General features: G+C 42.1%; 1 protein-coding gene across 1 annotated transcript in view; it reads left to right on the forward strand.

Moving 5' to 3' along the window:
• Nucleotides 1-22,970, forward strand: part of LOC132407347 (procollagen galactosyltransferase 2-like) — a 293,400-nt gene that overhangs the window by 22,748 nt on the left and 247,682 nt on the right. The window contains exon 3 of the mRNA XM_059993706.1: nt 13,409-13,490. Within this exon, the coding sequence (XP_059849689.1) occupies nt 13,409-13,490 (82 nt within the window). The remainder of the gene's footprint in view (nt 1-13,408; nt 13,491-22,970) is intronic.

The raw sequence follows: 22,970 nt of genomic DNA on the forward strand, positions 1-22,970 counted from the left end.
GTTAATAGTAGTGGTCCATGGCATTAAAAAAATATTAGGAACCCCTGCTTTAGAGAATACTATACACTCAGTGACCACTTTATTAGGTACCTTCTGTACCCAATAAATTGGCTACTGAGAGTATGTTCATAATCTTCTGCTTCTGTAGCCCATCCTCTTCAATGTTTATGTTATGCGTTCAGAGATGCCCTTCTTGCACACCCCGGTTATTTGAGTTAATGTCGCCTTCCTGTCAGCTTGAACCAGTCTGGCCATTCTCATCAGTGACTTTCTCATTAGCAAGGCATTTTCACCCACACAGTTGCAGTTCACTGAATTTTTTTTTGTTTTTCCACACCTTTTCTGTAAGCTCTGGAGACTGTTGTCCGTGAAACTCCCAGTAGATCAGCGTTTTCTGAGATACTCAAGCCGCTCCATCGGGCACCAACAATCATTCCAAGGTCAATGGCACAATTCTTCCCCAGTCTGATGTTTAGTTTGAACACCAACTGAACCTTGTGGCCATGTCTGCATGCTTTTATGCATTGAGTTGCTGCCACATGATAGACTGATTAGATATTTTTATTAATGAGCAGGTGTACCTAATAAAGTGGCCACTGAGTGCAGTTTGCTGCATTTAAAATTAGCATTCAATATATATATATATACTTATTGTAATTTACTGTTTTTATTATTATGTATTGCAGTGTAGTACTGCTGAAAACAACAAATTTCATAACATATGCTGATGATACTAAACCTTTTCCTGAATCTGATTATGCTTGGATTTGAGGTTTGAACAGAATTTGAGCAAGAAATACACAGGTCCAAAGCCCCACAGCACCCGGTTCAATAGCAGCTACTTCCCTTTAACCATCCTGCAGAACCCCGATCACAGCCTCAGTACACCAACTTTCCGGCCACTTTGTGCTGCAGTGGACTTTTCATTGTTATAATTGTGTTCTTCCTTGTCTAATTATTATGTTTTTTTCTTGTGAATGTTGTGTCTAATACAAGGTGCCAGTGATTTCATGCTCTTGTGTTTGTGCATATAACAATAAACGACTCTGAACTTGTCTGTCAGGAGCAATAGTCAAGGTTACTAGATGTTGTCTTACCCTAATTTCTTTCCCTGGAATTTCTACTCCTATCATACTTCATGCTTTATTGCATGGCTACATTGTCACCTTAGGATTAATTCTTCCTGATTTCTTCCTCGTGTTTCTCTGATTTGTTTCACTTCTGTGGCCACATTGCAGATGTGGATTTAAGATGATGGCTTGTTATTTGAGCACCTACCATTTTTCCCACGTGTTTCTTTTTCTCTGCCCCCTCCCGCCCTGGCATTCTTGGCTACACATCCAAGGATTTTCTCATCCATTGGATTTGCCACTGCGTGATAATGAATCTCCTGAGTACTTCTGTGCGTGATTAGCATTGTAAAAGATTGTCCATTTTGTTCCTTTGAAAATAACTGTTCAACTGCACTGGACAGTAGAAGGGATGGTTGGAGGCAAGATATGATGTATAGATATCATAAGGGGAGAACTGAATCAGAGTTGGTGATACTCTCCTGTTCTAAACTCCCCTCAACACCCAAACCCTCCTTTCGGCAACCACAACTACAGAGTAGTTTGCCAACTCTTTAGACAGAATGGAAAGCAAACTAAACTCTTTTGGAGTAATTTGGTTTCGGGTGGAAGGGACGCATTCAGTTTTCAATGGACAGTTTTAACTGAGGGAGAAGCTTGTCTTCATTCTAAAATTGATCCATTAACGTTTGTATGGTGAAGACTTGCTCACTACTTCGCTTTAATAGACGGCCTTTATCCATGAGCACTTTTGTAGGGGCAAAGGAATGATTCTGGTTCCTTTGGCCATTTAATTAATAAAGTAAAATTACACCACTTGGTGGATAAGGAATTATTCCTTCCAGTTGATTAGGATGGTACTATTTTTATATTTGCATATATGTAAAATGCAAATATAAAAATGTTTTTATGTATATAATTTTATATATATGCAAACAAAAATTACACTGCTTGGTGGAGAAGGAATTATTCATTCCAGTTGATTAAGATGGTATTATTTTTATGTTTGCATATATATAAAATGCAAATGTAAAAATGTTTTTGTATATAATTTTATATATATGAAAACATAAAAATAATACAATCTTAATCAGTTGGAATGAATAATTCCTTTTCCACCAAGTAGTGTAATTTTATTGATTAAATGGCCAAAGAAGCCAAAATCTTTTATTGAAATGTTTTAATCCATATTATGAGTTGGATAAATGTATAACAACAAATCAGGCATTTAAACCAATAGATCTTTGCCAGTCTTTATGCTCCCCTTGAGTTTCTTCTCAACTCATATCATCCACTCCTTTTAGCACAATCTCTCAGTCTCCCTTTAAATATTTCTCTTTGGAGGCCTTTGTAAGTTGAATCTCTTGGTTTATGCCTTTCTTTATTCATGGTCTCAATGCCATTCAAATTGTATTTTTGGACTGGTGCATTTGGCAAGCTGTCAGCTAAAAATAATTCAATGTTACTTTTGTAGTCACAAGAGTGCCCACTGTTTTCTGTTCAACTGGTACTGAGCAACTGGGATGAACGTACATTGCTGTCGTGTTGCCAGTGACTGACTAGTTGATCCACACCTATTTATCTATGAATTTTTCCTGATTTTTTTTTCCATTCTGTTGATAGTACTGGCGATCGTGCAAATCGCCAGTTACATTGTATGAACTTGCAGCAGTAAAAATAGCAAATTGCGTTTATAGTGCACTTCTATAACAGGAAAATATTCAAAAGTGCTTCAGAGCATTGGTTATTAAACTGACTTTGTCAGCAGGCCATCGGAGATGTTAGAACATCACCTGAAGTGGACATTATGAGAAGTATCATAAAGAAGAATTGGTGGACTTTTAGGGAAGCTCACCCCCACATGGCCACCCCTCTTTGGTCCTGCCACTATATTAACAACCATTGTTTAAAGTATGGGAGTGGAACCCGGTGTGGGCTTCTGCTGCTACACACCATCCACTTCAAGGTTCAACGTGTTGTGCTTTTGGAGAAGCCCTTCTGCGCACCAGAACACCACGTGGTAATTTGAGTTACGGTCACCTCCTTGTCTGCGTGAACCAGTCTGACCATTCTCCTCTGACACTCTCATTAAGAAGGCATTTTCATTCACAGAGCTGCTGCTCACTGGATATTATTAGTTTTTTTGCACCATTCTCTGTAAACTTAAGAGACTGTTGTGCATGAAAATCCCAGAAGATCAGCAGTTTCTGAGATACCTTGACTGGAATTATTGGCACCAATAATAATTCCACAGTCAAAATCACTTAGATCACATTTGTTCCCGTTCTGATGTTTGGTCTGAACAAAACTGAACCTTGAGTTGCAAATTGAGTTGCTGCTGCATGATTGGCTGATTAGATATTTGCATTAACAAACAGGTTTACCTTATAAATTGGCCACTGAGTGTACGTAAATTGTTGGCTACTTTTCTAACATTCATTGAGAGATAGAACCTAAAACAGTACAGACCTGGCAGCCCATGATGTGCTGACCTAACTCACTCCAAGATCACACTAACTAAAATAACTCACCATTTTTCTTTCATCCATGTGAGCACTGGATGGTCAGAAATGTTCTCCAATTAAATGTTGGTAAGAGTGGAGCAATTATTATCAGTCCCATTCATTCCAACCCCATGACACCTCCCATGTTTTCAGAACTGGGCAGATTAAAAGTCACCCAGATTAAGAGGAATATGTTCTCTCAGAGGTTCATGAACCTTTAGATTTCTCTGCCTGAAGAGTGGTTCATTGCTGATATCTGGCTTGAATAAGTGGACATTTAAACTACAAGGGAGTCAGGATGTATGAGGCTATGAGGAAAGTGTTGTAGAGATCAGGACTGGATCATTCAGGATCGTTGAGAATGGAGAAGCAGGCTCTTTGGACTGACTAACTTCCTGCTCCTATTACGTTCCTGTGCTGGCCTGGGCATACTACTAACTATCTTGGAACAGGAGCTTCTGTAGTTATGGAATTGCCAAGACTGATCTCAATGCCACTTAATAAAAAAGTTATTTTGTGGATCTGGGCATCAGTAATATATGTATCTATTTTAATGTTTTATTTAGAGATTGAGCGCGGTAACAGACCCTGTACTACCCAGTTACACCCATGTGACCAATTAACCTGTTAACCCGTATATCTTTGGAATGTGGGAGGAGACAGGAGCACCCGGAGGAAACCCACACGGTCCCGGGGAGAACTTGCAAACTTCTCTCAGCGGCGGAAATGGAATCAAGTTTGCTGGCGCTGAAAAGTATTGCAAACTGCTTTACTACCGTGCTCCCTGAGAACCATGATAGCATAGCAGTTAACACAACTAGGGTTGTCCTGAGTTCAGATCTAGTGCCACTCCATAAGGAGACTCTGTGTGTACTCCCTGCGGAGTGTGTGAGTTTCCTCCCACAGTCCAGAGATATACTGGGTCATTGTAATTTGTCCCGTGATTGGGTTAGGGTTAATCAAGCCGGTGGTATAGTACCATCTGCGCTGGACTTCAAGTCGAATGGTCCCAGGTTTGAATCTGGCTGGCTCCTTGCACGTTTTCCATCCGTGCTGGGTTGAGCATTGAGCTAGCAACTCGGCCTCGTAAAAGACAGACAAAAACGCTAAAGAATCAGCAAGGTTGCTACCCAATGCACCACAAGGTGCAGAGACGAATACAACAACGACAGTCGGAATTGTGGGGTTGCTGGGGTGGCGTGTCTCGAACAGCCATAAAAACCCACTATGCACTGCATACTGGCACATGTCCTTCTCCTTCATTCCCCGTGAAGGTGGATAATGAGAAGCTTCCTATGATCATTTGTAGTAAGGTACAGGAACTCTCTCAAACCTCAGTACGATCAAACAGCAGTGAAGGAGCAGCAATGTGTCTGCAGGTCAGGAGTTGTAAGTGACTGAGAGGTGATGTTCCCATGGATCTGCTGGCCCAACTCGCATCGATGGCACTGGATCTAAAGAGCTAAATGTATTAAAAGTCTGAACGTTACTCATTGTCCAGTGATTCCATGCTGGAAAATGGTCAGGCTTACTTCTAATGCCTTGTATGAGACTTAGGGTAAGAAAGGTGTTGCCTCTTTATCATGACTTCTTGGTATTAACCTTTGGAGAAATATATATTGCTGGTTTTACTGTGTTTCAGGCTAATCTGTGTGGAGTCAGTGTGGGGAGTTTATGGCAAGCTGCTGTCTACCCTCCACCCCCACTGCTCCACAGGACAATGTCCCTCTCCTCTCCATTCCCTGACAGCAATAAATGGGCAACTTTTCCATAGTGACTGCACCACAAAGGGTGATACAAGACTGGAATGCACTGGGGTCATGAGTCTGAAGCCACAGGACTGCTCTGATGACCAGACCTTATAAATGACTCATCTTTTGTATAAAAAGAAGCTACCAAGAGTGTGATTGCTTCTTTGTGAGTGCAAGGTGGAATGATTGGAAGTTTGCAGTATTGGGAGGAAGTTTGGGGGGGGAGGGTGGGTGGCATCTACTCTGTGTGCTTGTCGTTCTAAACTGGATGGAACTGGTGCACATACCTCCCAGAGAGTCCCTGGCAACAAGCTATCGCCGCGCTACTACACTGCACAGTACAGAGGCCCTGCTTAGCACGGCCGGCAGGAACACATACTGAAGTCACTGTTTAAAAAGTTGGCTCAGTGTTTCTTTAACCTTCGTTGACTCTAAAACCCCCATGACGACCTGGAATGTTGCTCATTATGGCTGTTGGGAATGGGCAACGATTTCAGTTCTGCTAACATTGTACACATGCCAAGAAAATGCAGAAATTCACATTTCGCCCAGTATAGTCTGGCCAAGCTAGCTGTTGACATCTAAAGACCCAGATAAGTACAAAAATCGGTTTTGTTGAAAAGTTATTTTCCTGCCGTCGTCGGTGCCTTTCTGCTGCACATTCCATGAAGCTGGTTTCAAAGTAGAATATTTCACGGGTTTCAGCATGTTCTGCGATCTCTCTCAGCTTTCTTCCAGCTGAGCACAGTGACTCAGATACACACAAATTCATGCACTTCCTTGCTGTGAACCTGAACAGTAATTAGCAGCATATTCCGCCTTAGGAGGTATCACAGGCAGACCCTGCATGCAATTGTTGCTGACCAGTCAGGATCAGATTTATTATCACTGTCCGATATTAATCCAATTTTTGTCACTGCCATGCTCCTTTCTCACTGCTGCCATCAGTTAGAAGGTACAAGAGCCACCAGATTCAAGAACAGTTGCTACCCCTTAATTATCAGATTCTTGAACAAAGGGAATAACTACACTTACTTGCCCATCATTGAGATGTTCCCACAGCCAATGACCTCACTGTAAGGACTCTTTATCTCATCTTCTTGTTATTTATTGCACTGTACAGTCGGCCCTCCTTATCCGCGAGGGATTGGTTCCAGGACCCCTCGCGGATACCAAAAAAACACAAATGCTCAAGTCCCTTATTCAATGTGGTGGACTTTAGGACCCAGTGGAACCCCAGACCTTACTTAACCTGTCTCAGTGCGGTGGACATTAGGACCTGGTGGTGCAGCTCTGAATCCGCAGTGTTTCTGTTCACAAAAATAATCACGATCATGATTGAAAATAAAGCGATTGGAAAAAGGTGAAATGCCATTGGTCATTGTAAAAGTGTTAGGCTATGTTGGTCAACGATTGGAACAATTTTAAAGGATAAACTGAGAAAGGCCCTGCCCCGATGAAAGCTACAATTATTACTAAGCAACGCAGTGGTTTAATTACTGGGTTTTCAGTTTTTGATCCTCCACATCAACCCAGCACAGATGGAGAGCACACTCGAAAGCAGTCTGTCACTGGATCGCAATCGGGAACTTCTGTTCCCAAGCCCGGCACTGAAACATACATTCTTAAGTGTTTTATATGCATAGAAAGGTAAAATATATCCTATATACTAACTGACGCTAAATAATACTAGATGTACCTGTTCCGACTTACTTAGTAAGAGAACTTCCGATTTTTTTAAACCCGATCCACGATAACCCACGCACATCCTCCCGTATACTTTAAATCATCTCTAGATTACTCATAATACCTAATACAATGTAAATGCTATGTAAAATAGTTGCATTGTTTAGGGAATAATGACAAGAAAAAAGAGTCTGTACATGCTCGAACAACAAATGCTGGAAGAGCACTTTCAGGTTTTCTTGATTCGCGGTTGGTTGAATTCGCAGATAAGGAGGGCCGACTGTATTTATATTTGTATTTCCACAGTTTGTTGTCTTCTGCACTCTGGTTAATCGTTTATTGATCCTGTTTATAGTTACTATTTTATAGATTTGCTGAGTATGAAAATGAATCTCAGAGATGTATTTGGTGACATATATGTTCTCTGATAATAACATTTACTTGAACTTTGACATGGAATTTGAAGGAAAACCACTCTGTATTTCATGAGCAGGAAGGGAGTGACCCAAGGTGATGTGTGGAAAAGCTAAGGGGCATGACAGAGCATTTGGTTTATGTTCATATTTACTTCTTTCCCAATCAAGCCACCACTCAGTGGGAATTTTAGCTGACTTCTTTTGTAATATTTGCCCCTCTCCCACCACTGGTGTAGGCCACACCTAGCCAACACTGGCTCATGCCAAATCCCTTATAAATCCGGGATGTCGAGGTCAGTTCTTGAGTCCCAGCAGACAGCCTGACTTCAGTGGAGTGGCTGTCGCTGACCAAAGTTTGAATTCCGTCTGCCCGGCTGAGCCGCCGCGAATATCGCCCAACATCTTCGCTGCTCTGCTTGTAACAGGCATATGAATGACAACAAAATATTCTTTATTTCTTATCCTGAATGATGATATGTATTAGCAAGGGCATATCAGAAATAGGAGGATTAAACTAAGCCTCTCATAAAGTGAGATCTTGACCAATCCCGTAGATGGCATAACTCTTCTATTCTTCATCAGTGTTGTGTCAGGGTATTTTTCATATCTATCTGAGAGAGATGAGATGTGTTTTTGGTGTTTTATGGGCACCATGACAATGAGGGTTTTGAACATAGAACTTCGAAATCTACAACATATTACTGGCCCTCGATGTGCCAACCATGTAACCTTCTCTAGCACCTGCCTAGAATTTCCCTACCACATACCCCTCTATTTTTTCTAAGCTTCATGTACCTATCTAAAAGTCTTTTAAAAGCGGTGGTATCCGCCTCCACCACCGTTGCTGGCAGTGCATTTTATGCATCCATCACTCGCTGAGTGAAAAACTTACTTCTGACATCCCCCTTGTACCTACTTTCAAGCATCTTAAAACTGTGGCCCCCTCTTGCGTATCACTGGAGTGTCAGCCTAGGTTGTGGTGGGGTGAAACTATAATCAGTGACTCAATTGAGTGCTGTCATTGTGTAGCTAACAGCACAGGATTAGTGAGAGGGACAGCCAATGCTGCCTGCACCTACTGAACGGCTTGGTCAAAAGGTGAGGAGTGATTCAGTACTGAGGAGGGGTCTCGGCCCGAAACATCGACAGCACTTCTCCCTATAGATGCTGCCTGGCCTGCTGTGTTCCACCAGCATTTTGTGTGTGTTGAGTGATTCAGTTGCCTTGTTGTTGGGTAGAGGTCACAGACCCGAAGAAATGCATTTCTTTTCACACAGATATTTTCTGACCAATTTTCATGGGCTGGACTGTACTGTTTTGCCATTGGTGTCAGTGTGGCTGGAGTTGAACATGAAGGAATTTGTTTCATTTATGCTCTTCAGTGAAATTCTTTTTGCTCATCACATGCCCTGGGCAAAGTTTTATTGGCAATATTAGTAAGCCTCCAAGAGGACCACAACCTTGTCTTAGCGATCAGAGGTTTGTGTGCCTCGGTGACCCAGACAGCTGGAGTCAGGGCTTCGTGCTTTGGCTCTTGGTAGGGTCACCCATGACAAACACATCAAAGGGTAGAGGCCAGACTAAGAGTGGTCCACCGGTCCTCCAGGTTTGGAGACTCAGCTCGCAGCTAACGACTCTGTTAAAACAAAATTATTATAGAAACAGCAATGGAGAATCTGAGTGCGACAGTATTCCTGAGTTGCAAGGCCGACAGTAGTGAAAACTGAGAGGAAGATACTGACACCTTGAAGAAAGTCCTGAATACAGCCAGAGATGGAGGTCTTTCAATGCTGTCCTAAATGCCAGTAGTGTAACGGGCAAGAAAGAAGTGAGTGAGCCTAGAACGTGTTAGCAAAGATTCTTCTTTTATTGCCAGCATTTGGCTAAATATTTTAAATGTGATAACCTCTGGATTACAATGGTAGACTGTAGGCTCCCCCAGTATTGCTTCTGGCATTAATTTCTAATCTCCCTTATGTGAAGGTGCTCAGACTCCCCAGGATACTTTGAAGATTATATTAACATTATTCATGGGATGCAGGTCCACCCAGGTTGTGTCAGGGTGCATTCCATCAAACTGTTCATAACCCATTCAGTTCATAGGTTGGAAATATAGCCACAAACTGTGTTCTTGTATGGCTGAAAATGCCTGTATCCCCCAGCAGCTGACAAATCAATATTGCCCGTCTCCCGAGTGCGTGTATGGGCCGTGTCTAAGTCGGTTGTGCATTAATTTATTGACTTTTATTCATAGTCTACTTCATTGACCCAATTTGTGGAATGTATTCTTGGGATATGCGCACTGTTTGCTGATAAATACTTTGCCAGGTGGTCCTGCAGGGAATCAATCAGAACATCTTGTTGGCCACACTGACTAAGTGTGGCAGTTTTCCTTCTCTGGAGATCAATAAACCATGGTTCCAGAAGAAACTGAACCTTGTCTTTCCTTGTGCATTTTCATAAGCAGAATCTGACATGGAGGATGTCATTTCACCACCATTGTTTGTAACATTGCCTCCATCCTCTGCACTGCTTTATATTAAGTATTGAAAGTTGCGCAAGTTGATCAGTACCTTGGTTGGCCACGTGATTGAGGAATGAAGTGCCAGTGATTGCTGTTAGTAGGATGTGATTGAAGCCTAGCTTACCTTGGGAATGCATCCAGTGGAGAATGGGTACTCTCATTCTCACACTGCACTCTTCACTACAAATTACCTCATCTACAAGGGAACTAAATACATTCAGTTTGAGTGTATAAACCTGTTGAGTTGTTCTTGTGTTTCTGCACCTCTGTAACACTGGACAGCAAACATTTTTGGAAGTGTTGCTTCCCCAGAAAATTTTTGTGGTTATGATAGACTGCTTGAAGCTGAAAACAAGTACAATTTCAGACTACAGTACTCGTTTCTCCAAATACCTACTTGATACACAAAATTAGCTTTTATTGAACGTAATGTGTTTAATTGCATAATGGTTCTGATGCTTTGCACCAGTTCAATGAAGCTAAAACGTTTTGTTGATGATTTTCCTTTGTACTCAGTTTCTGAGGCTTCTCGCTTAAGTGTCCAACAATAATCGACCAGCATTGATGGATTTCAGTTGCCCTGATACTGTTTCTCCATGACAGCAATGTCCTGGTGAAACCTTTAATGTTGCTTTGCACTGACAGCGCCAAGATTTGCAGGGAAGAAGTTGAGGGAATGCAGAAAGTGAGTCTTTAGTGACATGTAGTACTTCAGGATTTTCTATTTGAAGCATGTTGTCAACCAGCTGCATGTAGCTTGGTTCTCTGCAGTTGCCAGGAAAATTCTCAACAACATCCTTGAATGCCTTCCATGCAATTTTCTCTGGTCGCACTAAAAGTTCTTTGAATTGCCTGTCATTGATGTGATTTGTGAACCAACAAAAATGCCTTCCTTTATCTTGGCATCAGTTATACTGGCAATCATCTGTCTCAAATATTGAAATCCTCCATGGAAATTCTTGTGCCTGGTGACAGCAGATTTCATCCCAGTAATTTTACTTTTGCCTTTGACAAACCCAAGTTTATGGCTAGGTCATTTAACTCAGATTGAGCTGTCAGATCGGGGTCACTTGATAAAAAAGGGTTCAAAATCTGTATCAGTATCAGTGCTGTTTTCCGTTCCTGGCTCATGCATCGTGGCATGGCGTCTTTGGCTGCTCCTCTAGACTCTGTCTCTGGTGGCGTTGGTACTGGAAGACTTGTCATGCTACACAGGTCTCATTGCTGAAGGGAGATTGGGGAATTCAATGGTATTCTTGTTTTTAGCAGAGAAACCAGACACACTGATCAGACTGAAGTATTAGTCTGTCACGTGATCCTTCTGCTCTCACCATATCACTGGGACAGTGAATGGCATCGACTTCTGAGCACCTCTGAGCCAAGCTCCAATATCGACAGTACATGTTGTGCAACAAATGTGAGGAGTCCAGGCTTTGTCTTGGTCGCCGACTTTACATCCAAGGTAGAACTGAAAGGCTTCCTTAATAAGAGGAGTCATGCTTTGTTTTTGAGATTTAAGTGTATACTCACCGCAGATATAACTGCAAGTATAGTGACTGTTAACAACATTAGTGAGGCATTTTACTATCATAAATATTCCTGAAAATATAATTTGTTTATTATAACAAATACACAGTGTGCTACATGCATAGAGCACGCGCATCAACGTGATTGCAAACCGATATATGTGTAAACAATGCATAGAACAGTGTGTGTGATGCTTTATAGCCTTTCTAAACCCTGTCCTGCCATACTGCATCCACCCTGCCAAAGTCGGACAAGATAGAAAATCTTTCAGCTTACATTGTGGACAACATTTTAATTAACTTGAATTGTGAATTGAAATAACAAATGTAGGTGATTTCAAAAGAAACAGTACATGATAGGGAAATTGCATGGTGATTTTCATAAACAGTAGCCCAAAATCTATAAGGTACACTGGAAAGTATTCAGGAAGCAAAATCTTTATTGTCCTCTTTAACTAGACTTGTATGGTCTGTTCAAGTTTGGCATGGCGGCAGGCACTGACACTCAGCATCACATTTAGGAGGTCTGCAGGGGCATCATTAATTCCTATTCCCAAATCAGATGGAAAGATGGAATCAGATTTATTATCATGTATGTGCGTGTGTGTGTGTGTCGTTGCAATGAGAACTATAAAAATAAGTAGTGAAAGAAGAGAGTGATATAGTGAGGTAATGTTCATGGTTTATGGACCATTCAAGAATCTGATGGCGGAGGGGAGGAAGCCAGCAACCCCGATTCAGTTCCGGCTGCTGTCTGTAAGGAGTTTGCATGTTCTCTCCGTCACCACGTGGGTTTCCTCCAGGTGCTCTGGTTTCCTCCCACATGCCAAAGACACATTGCTTAGAAGGTTAATTGGTCATACGTGTAATTGAGTGACATAAGCTTGTTGGGCCTGTAACATGCTATATCTCTAAATCAATGAATAAATAAGTGAAATAAAGCTGTTCCTAACACAGTTGAGTGTGTCAAGTAAATTTCTCAGAATAGATATGTTACAGATTATGAGATTCTTTTGGCTGCTCTGCAGTTTCCCACTTAATACTAAATTTGGCAACGTAATCCTCCACTTGGTGATGGCTTGGCCTAAATCACCTATCTCGAATGCGGGTGCTCTGTCTTCCTACCAATACTTACAGTTTCTGTTATTGTCAAAAATTGAAGATAATTTACCAAATTACTGCGAAAAGAAACGAGTTTGGCTAAGCACGAGACTTCTTTATCTGGTTAGGATTAATGATATTCAGACTGGTTTTAATGATATTCAGACTGGTTGCTTAAGTATTCAATATTCCTCGTTCATTCAAGTGATGGTTAATTGAACTTGTGTTCTTCACCGCCCTGTTCTTTCCATGGGTTTTCCCCAGTGAAATACTTAAATACATAAATAAGCAGTGAGAGGAAAATCTGTAGGGATTACTTGTATATTCAGTTTGAGGCTTACAAAATGATCTTCAGCTGATTTTCCTGTCACTTGCGTAAGGCTGCCAGCCATTTCTTGACCCCATTGACCTGTGTCCCTTTTGTTACATTAACCATATTATTTCCATCTACTGCCGTGATAAACTTTCGTATTCCTAGCAGAAGTTTTTCAGTTGCAGTTTGGGGGGGCATCCCTTCCAAAACCACTGTGAATTGCCTTTTGATCAAGACAGACTTACAGTGAGTCTATGTGGAATTCAGTGTGACCATGCTATTATCTGTATAATATTTTAAGAATACTGCGTTTTCTTGAAAGAAAGTCTTATGGTGTTTTTTTTTCTATTAAAGTTTGTCCAAAATTACAATTGGACTATCCTATGCTAATCTTGCAGCTATAGATAAATTTGGACTGAGGTCTTTTCATGCCACCAAATTGTTACAGACTTCCAGTAATGCAATTGTTAGAGCAAATATGAAGTATTTAGTATTACAGCTGTCTATTTTCCTTTAGGGGATATTCGGCAGCTTCTGGTGTGGATCAAAACTAATATGTTGAAGGATCGGCCAGAGCTTTTCATTCAAGGTGACACCGTGTAAGTACAAACCGGCTTCTGTTTCTTGAGTGCTAATAGCCTTGTACTTGGGGTTGGCTGGGATATACCCCAGGTTGCTATGGGAAATGAGGGAAGGGATTGCTGCATCTTTGGAGATTAACTTTACGTCCTCACTAGCCACGGGCGTAATTCAAAAGACCGGAGGTTGGCCAATGTTATTCCTTTGTTCAAGAAAGGTAATAGGGATAACGCTGAGAATTATAGATCAATAAGTCTCACTTCTTGGTGGACAAGCTTTCGGAGAGGATTCCAAGAGATAGGATTTGCAAGTATTTTGAGAAGCATAGTTAAATTAAGAAAAATTAACTTGACTTTGTGAGGGGTGGGTCATGATTGGATACTTCAAGAAAGTGACAAAGCAAGTTGATGAAGTTAGAGCAGAGGATGTAGTGTATATGGATTTTAGTGAGGCACTTGATGAGGTTCCCCATGGTCGACTCATTCGAGGCATGGGATCCAGGGAACCTTGGCTGCATGGATTCAGAACTAGCTTGCCCACAGAAGGCAGAGGGCAGTAGTAGATGGAGTGTATTCTGCCTGGAGGTTGGTGATTGCTGGTGTTCCACAGGGATCTTTTCTGCGACCCCTGCTCTTTGTGATTTTTGTAAGTGACTTGGAGGAGGAAGTGGAAAGGCGGGTTAATAAGTTTGCAAATGACATGAAAGTTGGTAGTGTTGTGGATCATGTAGTAGTTTGTCATTAAAAGGGTGCAGAGCTGGGCTGAGAAGTAGCGGATGGAGTTCAATCTGCAAAAGTGTGAAATGATTCACTTTAGGAGGCCAAACTTGAAGGCAGAATTCAGGGTTAGCCGTAGAAGTTTTAGCAGAGTGTAGGAAGAGAGAGATCTTGGGATCCATGTCCACAGATCCCTCAAAGTTGCAGCACAAATTGATAGGGTGGTTAAGAAGGTGTATGATATGGTGGCTTTCATTAGTTGGGGGAATTGAGTTTAAGAGCTACAAGCTCTGTAAAACCTTGGTTAGACCACACAAGTTATTGTGTTCCGTCTGGGTCTGGCTGCTTCATTATAGGAAGGATGTGGAAGCTTTAGAGAGGGTGCTGAGGAGATTTACCAGGATGCTGCCTGGATTAGAGAGCATGTCTTATGAGGGTAGATTGAGTGGGCTAGGGCTTTTCTTTTTGGAGTGAAAGAGGGTGAGAGGTGACTTGATGGAGATGTATAAGATGTTAAGAGGCTGAGATAGAACGGACAGTTGGAGACTTTTACCCAAGGCAGAACTGGCTAGTACAAGGGGGAATAACTTTGTGTTTGGAGAAAAGTATAAGGGGTAGAAATTTTACACAGTGAGTTGTAGGTGTGTGGACTGTTCTGCGAGGGCTGGTGGTAGAAGCAGATATGTTAGGGGCTTTTAAGAGCCTCTTAGATTGGCACCTGGATGAAAGAAAAATGGAGGGCTGTGTAGGATGGAAGGGATAGATTGATCTCAGAGTGGGGTGTGGGCCACAGGGCCTGTGCTGCATTGTACTGCTCTATGTTTTACTTATTAAAAGTCACAACTGCATTTGAGATGTCTATCACTCACTGTCAGCCCACAAGCCCCAAGCACAAGAGAGTAAGCTATCAAGCAGCAGCCAATCCAGATTCAATGTCTTTCCCATTTATTTATGGAGCTCTGGCAGGCACATGAACTGTAATTCCCTGCAGCAACAATGAATTTGGACACATTAAGCATAATCTTTATCCTGTGCAGTGGGCAGCTTTTATGCTATGTGGTGTTTAACTGGCAGCAGCTTTGGTGCTGCGCAGAGTTCAACATCGAGCAGCTTTTTACACTGCAGTGTTTAATAGAGTGCAGTTTCTCCACTCTGCAGTTTCACAGTGTTCAAGTTGCGTTCAACTGTGATGTCTTCAAACGTGCAAGTTTCTTACTGTGCAGTGGTACACTCCGTGCAGTTTTTGGTCTGTGCAATGTGTAACATGGCGCAGCTTTTACACTGCAGTATTTATCATTGTGTGGTGTATATAATATGCTGTGCTTCATAGTGTGAACACTATACTGTGCAGTGTTTCACAGGATGCAACATTTATGCCATTTTCACACTGCAGAGCTTTCATTCTGAGGGTAATTTAACCAAGAGTAGGTTTTAAATGGGAGATTCAGATGTTGGGATGCAGACTGGAGTTTCTGTAGTTTTGTAACAGGTCAGCCTCCCCGATACCACAACGCCGCTACAGAGCATCCGCAAAGGCGGAAGATGTACATCTAGATCTCACAATCCATAAAGTAGGCAGAAAGAGGAATGAAGTCAGGAAGACAGCATTGACAGAGCTCGGAAAGGGGTTAAAAAGCAATATGTCTTTGCATTGCTACCGATGCTATGTTCTAGTTGGTACGTGAGCAGGATGATTGAACAGATAAATGCTTAGCTGGCGAGGAGGTTTTAGATTCAAGAGGAATGTTTCTCAGGAATGTGAGGCATCTCTACAGTTTGCTTCTTAGCATGAAGAGGGTTAATATCTTCGGAGTGGTTGGATGGGAGTGTTGAGGAGGGGTGTTTGCTAGTGTTGGGGTGGGTTTCAATAAATCGACAGGGGCTTTAGAACTCAGGTGTATTCTGAATGGACAAAAGCTAAACTGGGAACAGCAGATCAGGTTCGGATGAAAGTGTATTTACAAAAGCAAAAATTAAAGGCTTTGGTATAAACTATAAGATATAGGAATAAGGATATAGAAATAAGCCATTTGGCCCATTGAGTCTGCTCCACTATTCGATCATGACTGATTTATTTATCTCTTACGGTGTAGGGTACCAAATCAGATAGCGTGTCAGCAAAAGGCACAGTGTACAAGTATAGGAGTGTATCAGCAAATCAAGGGAGAGTAAAAAGATAAGGTAAAATTAAGATCTCTTCATTTGAATGCATACTGTTCCCAATGACACAGACGAATGGATAACACAAATAGAAATAAATGTATGATCTGGAAGGTGATTGGAAGGTGAGCAAGACTGGGAAACTGACGCTAACATTTCAGAGAGATAGGGAGAAAGGAAATGGAGGTGAATTAACTCTGCTGGTAAAAGATGAAGTCACTATAGTAGTGAGAAAGCACATTGGCTTAGAAGGTGAAGGTGTAGAATCAGTTGGGTACAGATAAAAATTGTAAAGGTGAGAGATCATTGGTGAGATAGGATTTGGACTGATTAGCAGTAGTTAATGCAGATGCAGGAAATCCAGAGTAGCAGACACAAAACTGTGGAGGAATTCGGCAGATCAGGCGAGTGTGGAAAGGAATACAGATTTGACTTTTTGGGACGAGACCCTTCTTCAGGACTGGAAAGGAAGAAAGAAGAGCTGGGCAGAGGGAAAGGACTACAAGCTAGAAGGTGATAGGTGAAGCCAGGTGAGAGGGAAGGTAGGTGGGTGGGGGATGGGGGGAATGAAATGAGAAATGGTAAAGAGGCTAAAGAAGGAATATGATAGGAGAGGAGAGTGGACCATAGGAGAAAGGGCAGGAAGAAGGTCACCAAAGGGAGCTAACTGGTAGCTGAAGAGAAGAGGTAAGAGCAGAGCCTGAATGTGGAAAGGAAAACGAGAGGAGAGGCGGGGGAGAAGTTACTGGAAGTTAGAAAAATACATGTTCATGCCATTAGGTAGGAGGCTACCAAGATGAAATATGTATTTTGGTGGACAGAATATGAATGAAAAATTGGGTGGTTTTAAGAAGAATGATCATATATGATTTTAATTATCACAGAGACTGCTGAAATCAAATTGGTCACAGAATCCATATCATTCACTTACGATGGTTACAGAACTAAATATTAAGGAACCAACCAGGGAACAAATTATTTTAGATCTGGCATTGTGTCTAGAAAATAAGACAATTGGTTAATTATTTTGTAGTGAAGGTTACTGAGAAACATAATCCTAACATGATCAAATGTCAAATTCAGTCTGAGAGTGTGAAACAAGGGCCTGAATGGCAATTATTATGATGTGAGAGCAGAATTGGCTAACGTGAACAAGGGAAACAGACTGAACAGTACCATAGATCAACAAAAGAAGTCTTATGAAGAAACAGCTCATAAATCCCAGCAAAATTCTATTCCAGTGAGAAGGGTACACCATCTGTGGCAAACTAAGTTAAGGATCATATCAGTTTGAAAGAAAAGGCACAGAGTGTTATAAGGATTATTCCAAGGGGTATGGTGTATAAAAGTAATTAAGTTGTGAAGCAGCATTAAAGGGCAGTGGTGAACACTGTGTATAGTTTTGGTCTCCATAGTAATAGAATGATTTACTAATGTTGGAAATGGTGCAGAGCAGGTTTCTGAGAGGAGAGAGAGGGTTGATGTGTGAAGGACAGTTGAGCCAATGGGGGCCGATAATTAAGTCCTGAAAAATGAGAGATGATCTCATTGAGGCCTTGATGGGGTGAATATTGAGAAGTTTGCTCTTGAAAGGCATCTAAAGCTAGGGTACATGATCTTAGAATAAGCTTGCCCATTTAAGATGGAGGTGAGGAAGAATTTCATCTGTGAGAGCTGTGAACTGTTAAAATTATCTATACCCCAGAGGACTGCAGAGGTGGAGTCATTGTAATTGACAGGGTGGTGACTGACAGCAAAGGAGCTGGGGTATGGAGAGAGAACAGGAAAGTAACGTTGACGCAAAATTTGGATTACGGTGATCTTATTGAATGATACAGAAGGCTTGAGGTGTAGTTTATTATACTCCTGCGTGTATTGTTTAGCAGGCATGCTTTATACCAAGCAGTTTTGTTTCACAGATGCGGTGTTAGGCAGGATGCAGTTGTCCCACATGCATTGTTTTCCATGTAAGCTCAACAATCCAGAATGTTAACTCCATTTTTCTGACTCCACAAGAGCTGCTTGACTTACTGAGTTTTTTTTACTTCAGCATTTTCTGTTTTTCCTGTATTATGTGTCAGGGTACAGTTTTTGTATTAAAACATTAGAACAACACAACACAGGAACAGTCCGTCCGGCCCTTGAATTAATTAAACTAGTAATCAAATTCCTAACTAAACTAATCCCTTTTGCTTGCACAATGTCCATATCCCTCCATTCTCCACATATTCTGTGCCTACCGAAGGGCCTCTCAAACACCCCGATTGTATTTGGTTCCGCTAGGGCTGTACGTTTAGATAGGCACATGAATGTGAGGAAGATGGAGGGATATGAACATTGTGTAGGTAGGAGGGATTAGTTTTGGGGGGGGGGGGAGGGTTTTGATTTATTTTTCAGCTGGTCCGGCACAACATTGTGGGCTGAAGGGCCTGTTCCTGTGCTGTCCTATTCTATGTTCTACGTACCAAGCCTTTACACGGTGTAGTGTTTTGCATGGCACAGCTCTGACATCATGCAGTCTTTCACCTGGTGCAGCTTTTGCAAGGTGTAGAGTTCTGCTCGGTGCAGCTTTTAAACCGTGCCCCGCTCCACAAGTCGCCCTCTTGCGCAGGCAAGCAATGTGGATCGGCAATATCATTGCTTTCTGATGAAGAGGTACATTGATATTCTGGACCCGAGCTGCGATCACTGCTTAGTAATAGCGTGCTCACTGACGTGGTTTCTGGAATTTTCTGAGTCATTGTTTTCTGTAGTGTTGCCAGAGAGAGGACTCCTTCTGGAATCTTTTGATGAAACTGAAGATTGACTTTAGTTTCTACAATCCAAAGCCCGTTTCTGTATGTGACAACCAGACTCGGTCTCAGTAACAGGATTGCTATTCATTAGATATTTTTAAAGCAAAGGTGCTTGGGATTCCCTCTTCCCCACCTGTCCCAGTTCAGCATCCTCTGCGTTTTTCATCAGGTATTGACTAATACACTTGTGTGGGTACTGAATGAGTTCACATTCTAATGGTCTCCTCATGCTCTCCGGTTAAATGGCTTGTCAGCTCAGCTCTTCTGTGAAGGATGCTTTTTGTATTTCATTTATCCTGCCGATCGCTATCTCTTTACAAGGAGGATCGTTCACGGGCAAGTGGAGAGAGGGGACAAAATCCTCATCGGTTGTGGATGTCGGCACTGAGGGAAATGGTGAGGAGGTCGTTAACCTGAAACATTAACAATGCTTCCCTCGCCAGAGTGGCAGATGAGTCACTCAGTGATCCCAGTAATTTCAGATTCACATTCAGATTTTGAACATGTTGTGAGATAGAAAATCTTAAAAATTTGACAGCAATAATTTTTATTCATATCTCTGTATCAGAGTCAGAGGCAAGGTCAGCATTTACCACCCATCCTCCATTGTCCTTGAGAACATCGCAGTGAACCCTTAAACAAAGCAGTATTCCTCTCCATAGTGCTTTTGGATAAAGATTTCCAAGATTTAGATCCAGCGATGATGGGACACTGGCGATACATTTCCATAAATTTAAGGCGTATTTGCCACTTTCTTAGGTAGGCGCACCTGTACACCTGCTCACTGATGCAGCTATCTAATCAACCAATCATGTGGCAGATGCTCATTGAGTAAAACCACGCAGACATGGTCAAACCGAACGTCAGAGTGGGGAAGGATTGTGATCTAAGAGTCTTTGACCATGGAATTATTGTTGGTGCCAGATGGGGTGGTTTGAACGTCTCAGGAACTGCTAATCGCCTGGGATTCTCATGCACAACAGTGTCCTTTACAAAGAATGGTGCGAGAAGCAAAAAAACATCCTTGAGTAGCAGTTGTGTGAGTGAAAGTGCTTTGTTAATGAGAGAGGTCAGAGGAGAATGGCCAGACTGGTTCAAGCTGACAGGAAGGCGACAGTAACTCAGATAACCAGCCATTACAACAGTGGTGTGCAGAGGAGCATCTCTGAATGCACACACATCGAACCGAGGTACCTAATACCTCTGAGTGTATATTTGGTCATCTATATATTTGGGCATATTTAAAGTGGTGGTTGATTTGTTCCTGATTAGCAAGGGTGTCAAAGGTTACGGAGAGCAGGCAGGAGGATAGGGTTGAGAGGAATAATAGATCAGTCACGATGAGCAGAGCAGTCTCGATGGACTGAATAGGCTAATTCTGCTCCTGTGTCTTATGGTCTTGTGTCAGAATAGTTTGCGATTTGGAGGAAAATCTGCTGTTCCAGATCTGCTGCCCTCATCATCTTCGCAGTGGAGGACACAGGTTGAAAGATATGCCTGAGTAGCCTAGGAAGCTAACTGCAGAGCACCTTGGACGTGCCTGTTACTCTGTCACAGGGATGGAGGAAATGAATGCTTTGGGCGGTTGATGGATTCCAATAAAGTGAGCTGTTTTGTCCTGGATGGTGTCAAATTTTTTGAGTGTCATTGGCACTGCACTCATCTAATCAAACATTTGGGCCTTCTACCAACTTGCACAGCTCTAATGACTTCATCAGTGATAAACACTATGATCACTTAACACTACAGTGACAGCACTGACAATAGATTTTACTGTGGGACTTCTCATAAAATATTCAACCTGCAATACCACGACAGATTTTTTTTCTAATTATATTCATTCTCGTATAATTTTGTATGATGTTGTTAATTTTTTTTGGGTGTGAATATTGTGTATCTGATGCTATCTCCCGGTGATGCTGTTGCAAGCTTTTCATTGCACCTGTGCATACGACAATAAACTTGACTTTGACTTTGCAGTCTATCGTGGACCAGATTTGTGCCTTACAGATGGTGGAATGGCTTTGGGATGATAGAAAGTGAGTCATACACCACAGGATACCCAATCTCTGAGCTGTTGTGTGTCCCACTATTTATGTGGCTGGTCCACATCTGGTCATTACTTTTGGATTGTTTATGGTGGGAGACTCAGTGATACTGTTGAATGTCAGGGTTAAGTAGTTTCTTGTTGGAACTGGTCATTTTTTTTTTGATTTTTGAGGAATGGGCATTTCCCCTCACCTTTTAACCAATGCCTGAATATTTGGGTGTGGCAGGCTTGGATTGCCTCATTTGCTGAGGGTTGCAAATGGAATTGATCACTGTGCAATCAAGATTCAGATTTTTTTTATCACATGTACTTCGAAACATACAGTGAAATGTTTGCATTAACAGCCAACATACCCGAGGGTGTGCTGGGGGCAGCCCGCAAGAGCCGCCACACATTCTGGCACCAACACAGCATGCCCAGAACACTTGGCAGAGCAACGTAGAACACAAGAAGTAACAAAACGAGCCACGTTCCTCCCTTTCTCCCATCTACCCATGCACGTATATAGTCCTCTAATCCCAGGTCGTGCATCTTTGACCTTCAGCAGACTTGGACTTGTAGGTATTGGGCCTTCGACTTCCCAACGGACTCTCAGACTCTGGGCTCCGGCCAACACCAGTGAATGTTCCCACTTGTGGCCCTGGGATGGGGTGGAAGATCGTTGATGAATCGTTGAAGGTGGATGTGCCTGAGATGTTGCCTGGGCTACTCCTGTGGTGATGTTCTGCAGCTGGTGTGAGTAATATCTAGCAGTCACTATCATCTGGTTTGACTCCACCTGTTGAGTATTTTCCATGTGACGCCCATTGACTGCAGCTTTACCAGTGCTGCCTTGATATAGAGGAACAAAAAATAATGGAAAATCTCAACAAGTCAGCCAGCATCTGTGGAAAGAGAACTGGTCAGTGTTTTGGGTCTGCAGCTTTTTGGTGCATGTTTAAACCAAACCCGTGAAGTCTGGAGTGAGGTGGTGGCCTGTGGGGAGGCGTGGCTTATTCTGATTGTCAAAAATTGCTTCCGTTGTTATTAGTTAGTTTAGAAACTGCAGCTGCTTTTCCCATTGGGTAGATGCCTGGTGTCCAGTTTCAAATATTCTGGGTAAATAAAATAGTGTGTGGAAGGAGCTTGCTTCCTTTGTTTAAGGCAAGAATGCAAGTGATGATTGGGATGGTATGCTCTGCACGCACCTTTAACTAAGTATGTTTGTTGAATATTTATTTTTGTAGTGTCTGTAACTTGGGGAACATCAATATTTGGTTGAATTTTTACTGTTTGTAAATAAATGATGAACATACCTATTCGAAGTCAGTGCATTTCCTGTCTCACTTGCTGGACCTGCGAACCTGATTTAACATTGCAGGTGGTCCTTGTCAAACGAAACGAGGCATCAGTGAGCAGGTTAAATGTTAGTAAAGACATCTACCAGCCCTGTCGATGTACCCCCTCCAACGTTTTGTGGAGATGATTGAGAGTAGACTAGGTATTGATGAGCTGGTTTGGTTTTATCCTGCTTTTAGTGAACAGAACATACTCTGGCGATCTTCCATATGAGACGTTAACTCCTAGGACAGCTTGCCTCTATGTACAGCTAGTTCTGGAGAGCAATACTAATCCAGAGATTTTGTCTGCTCCCATACCTTTTGCTGCTTCTAGTCTGTGAGTCATTTCTTGGTATTGTATGGAGGGCTAAGACTCTTATGCTGTAGTGGGGATCTCAGGAGGAAGCTGAAGTGGATCATTCACTCAAAACTTGGCTCAGTAGTTTCACTCCACCATTGT

Source organism: Hypanus sabinus, chromosome 18, assembly GCF_030144855.1.
Source record: "Hypanus sabinus isolate sHypSab1 chromosome 18, sHypSab1.hap1, whole genome shotgun sequence".
Taxonomy (NCBI): Eukaryota; Metazoa; Chordata; class Chondrichthyes; order Myliobatiformes; family Dasyatidae; genus Hypanus; species Hypanus sabinus.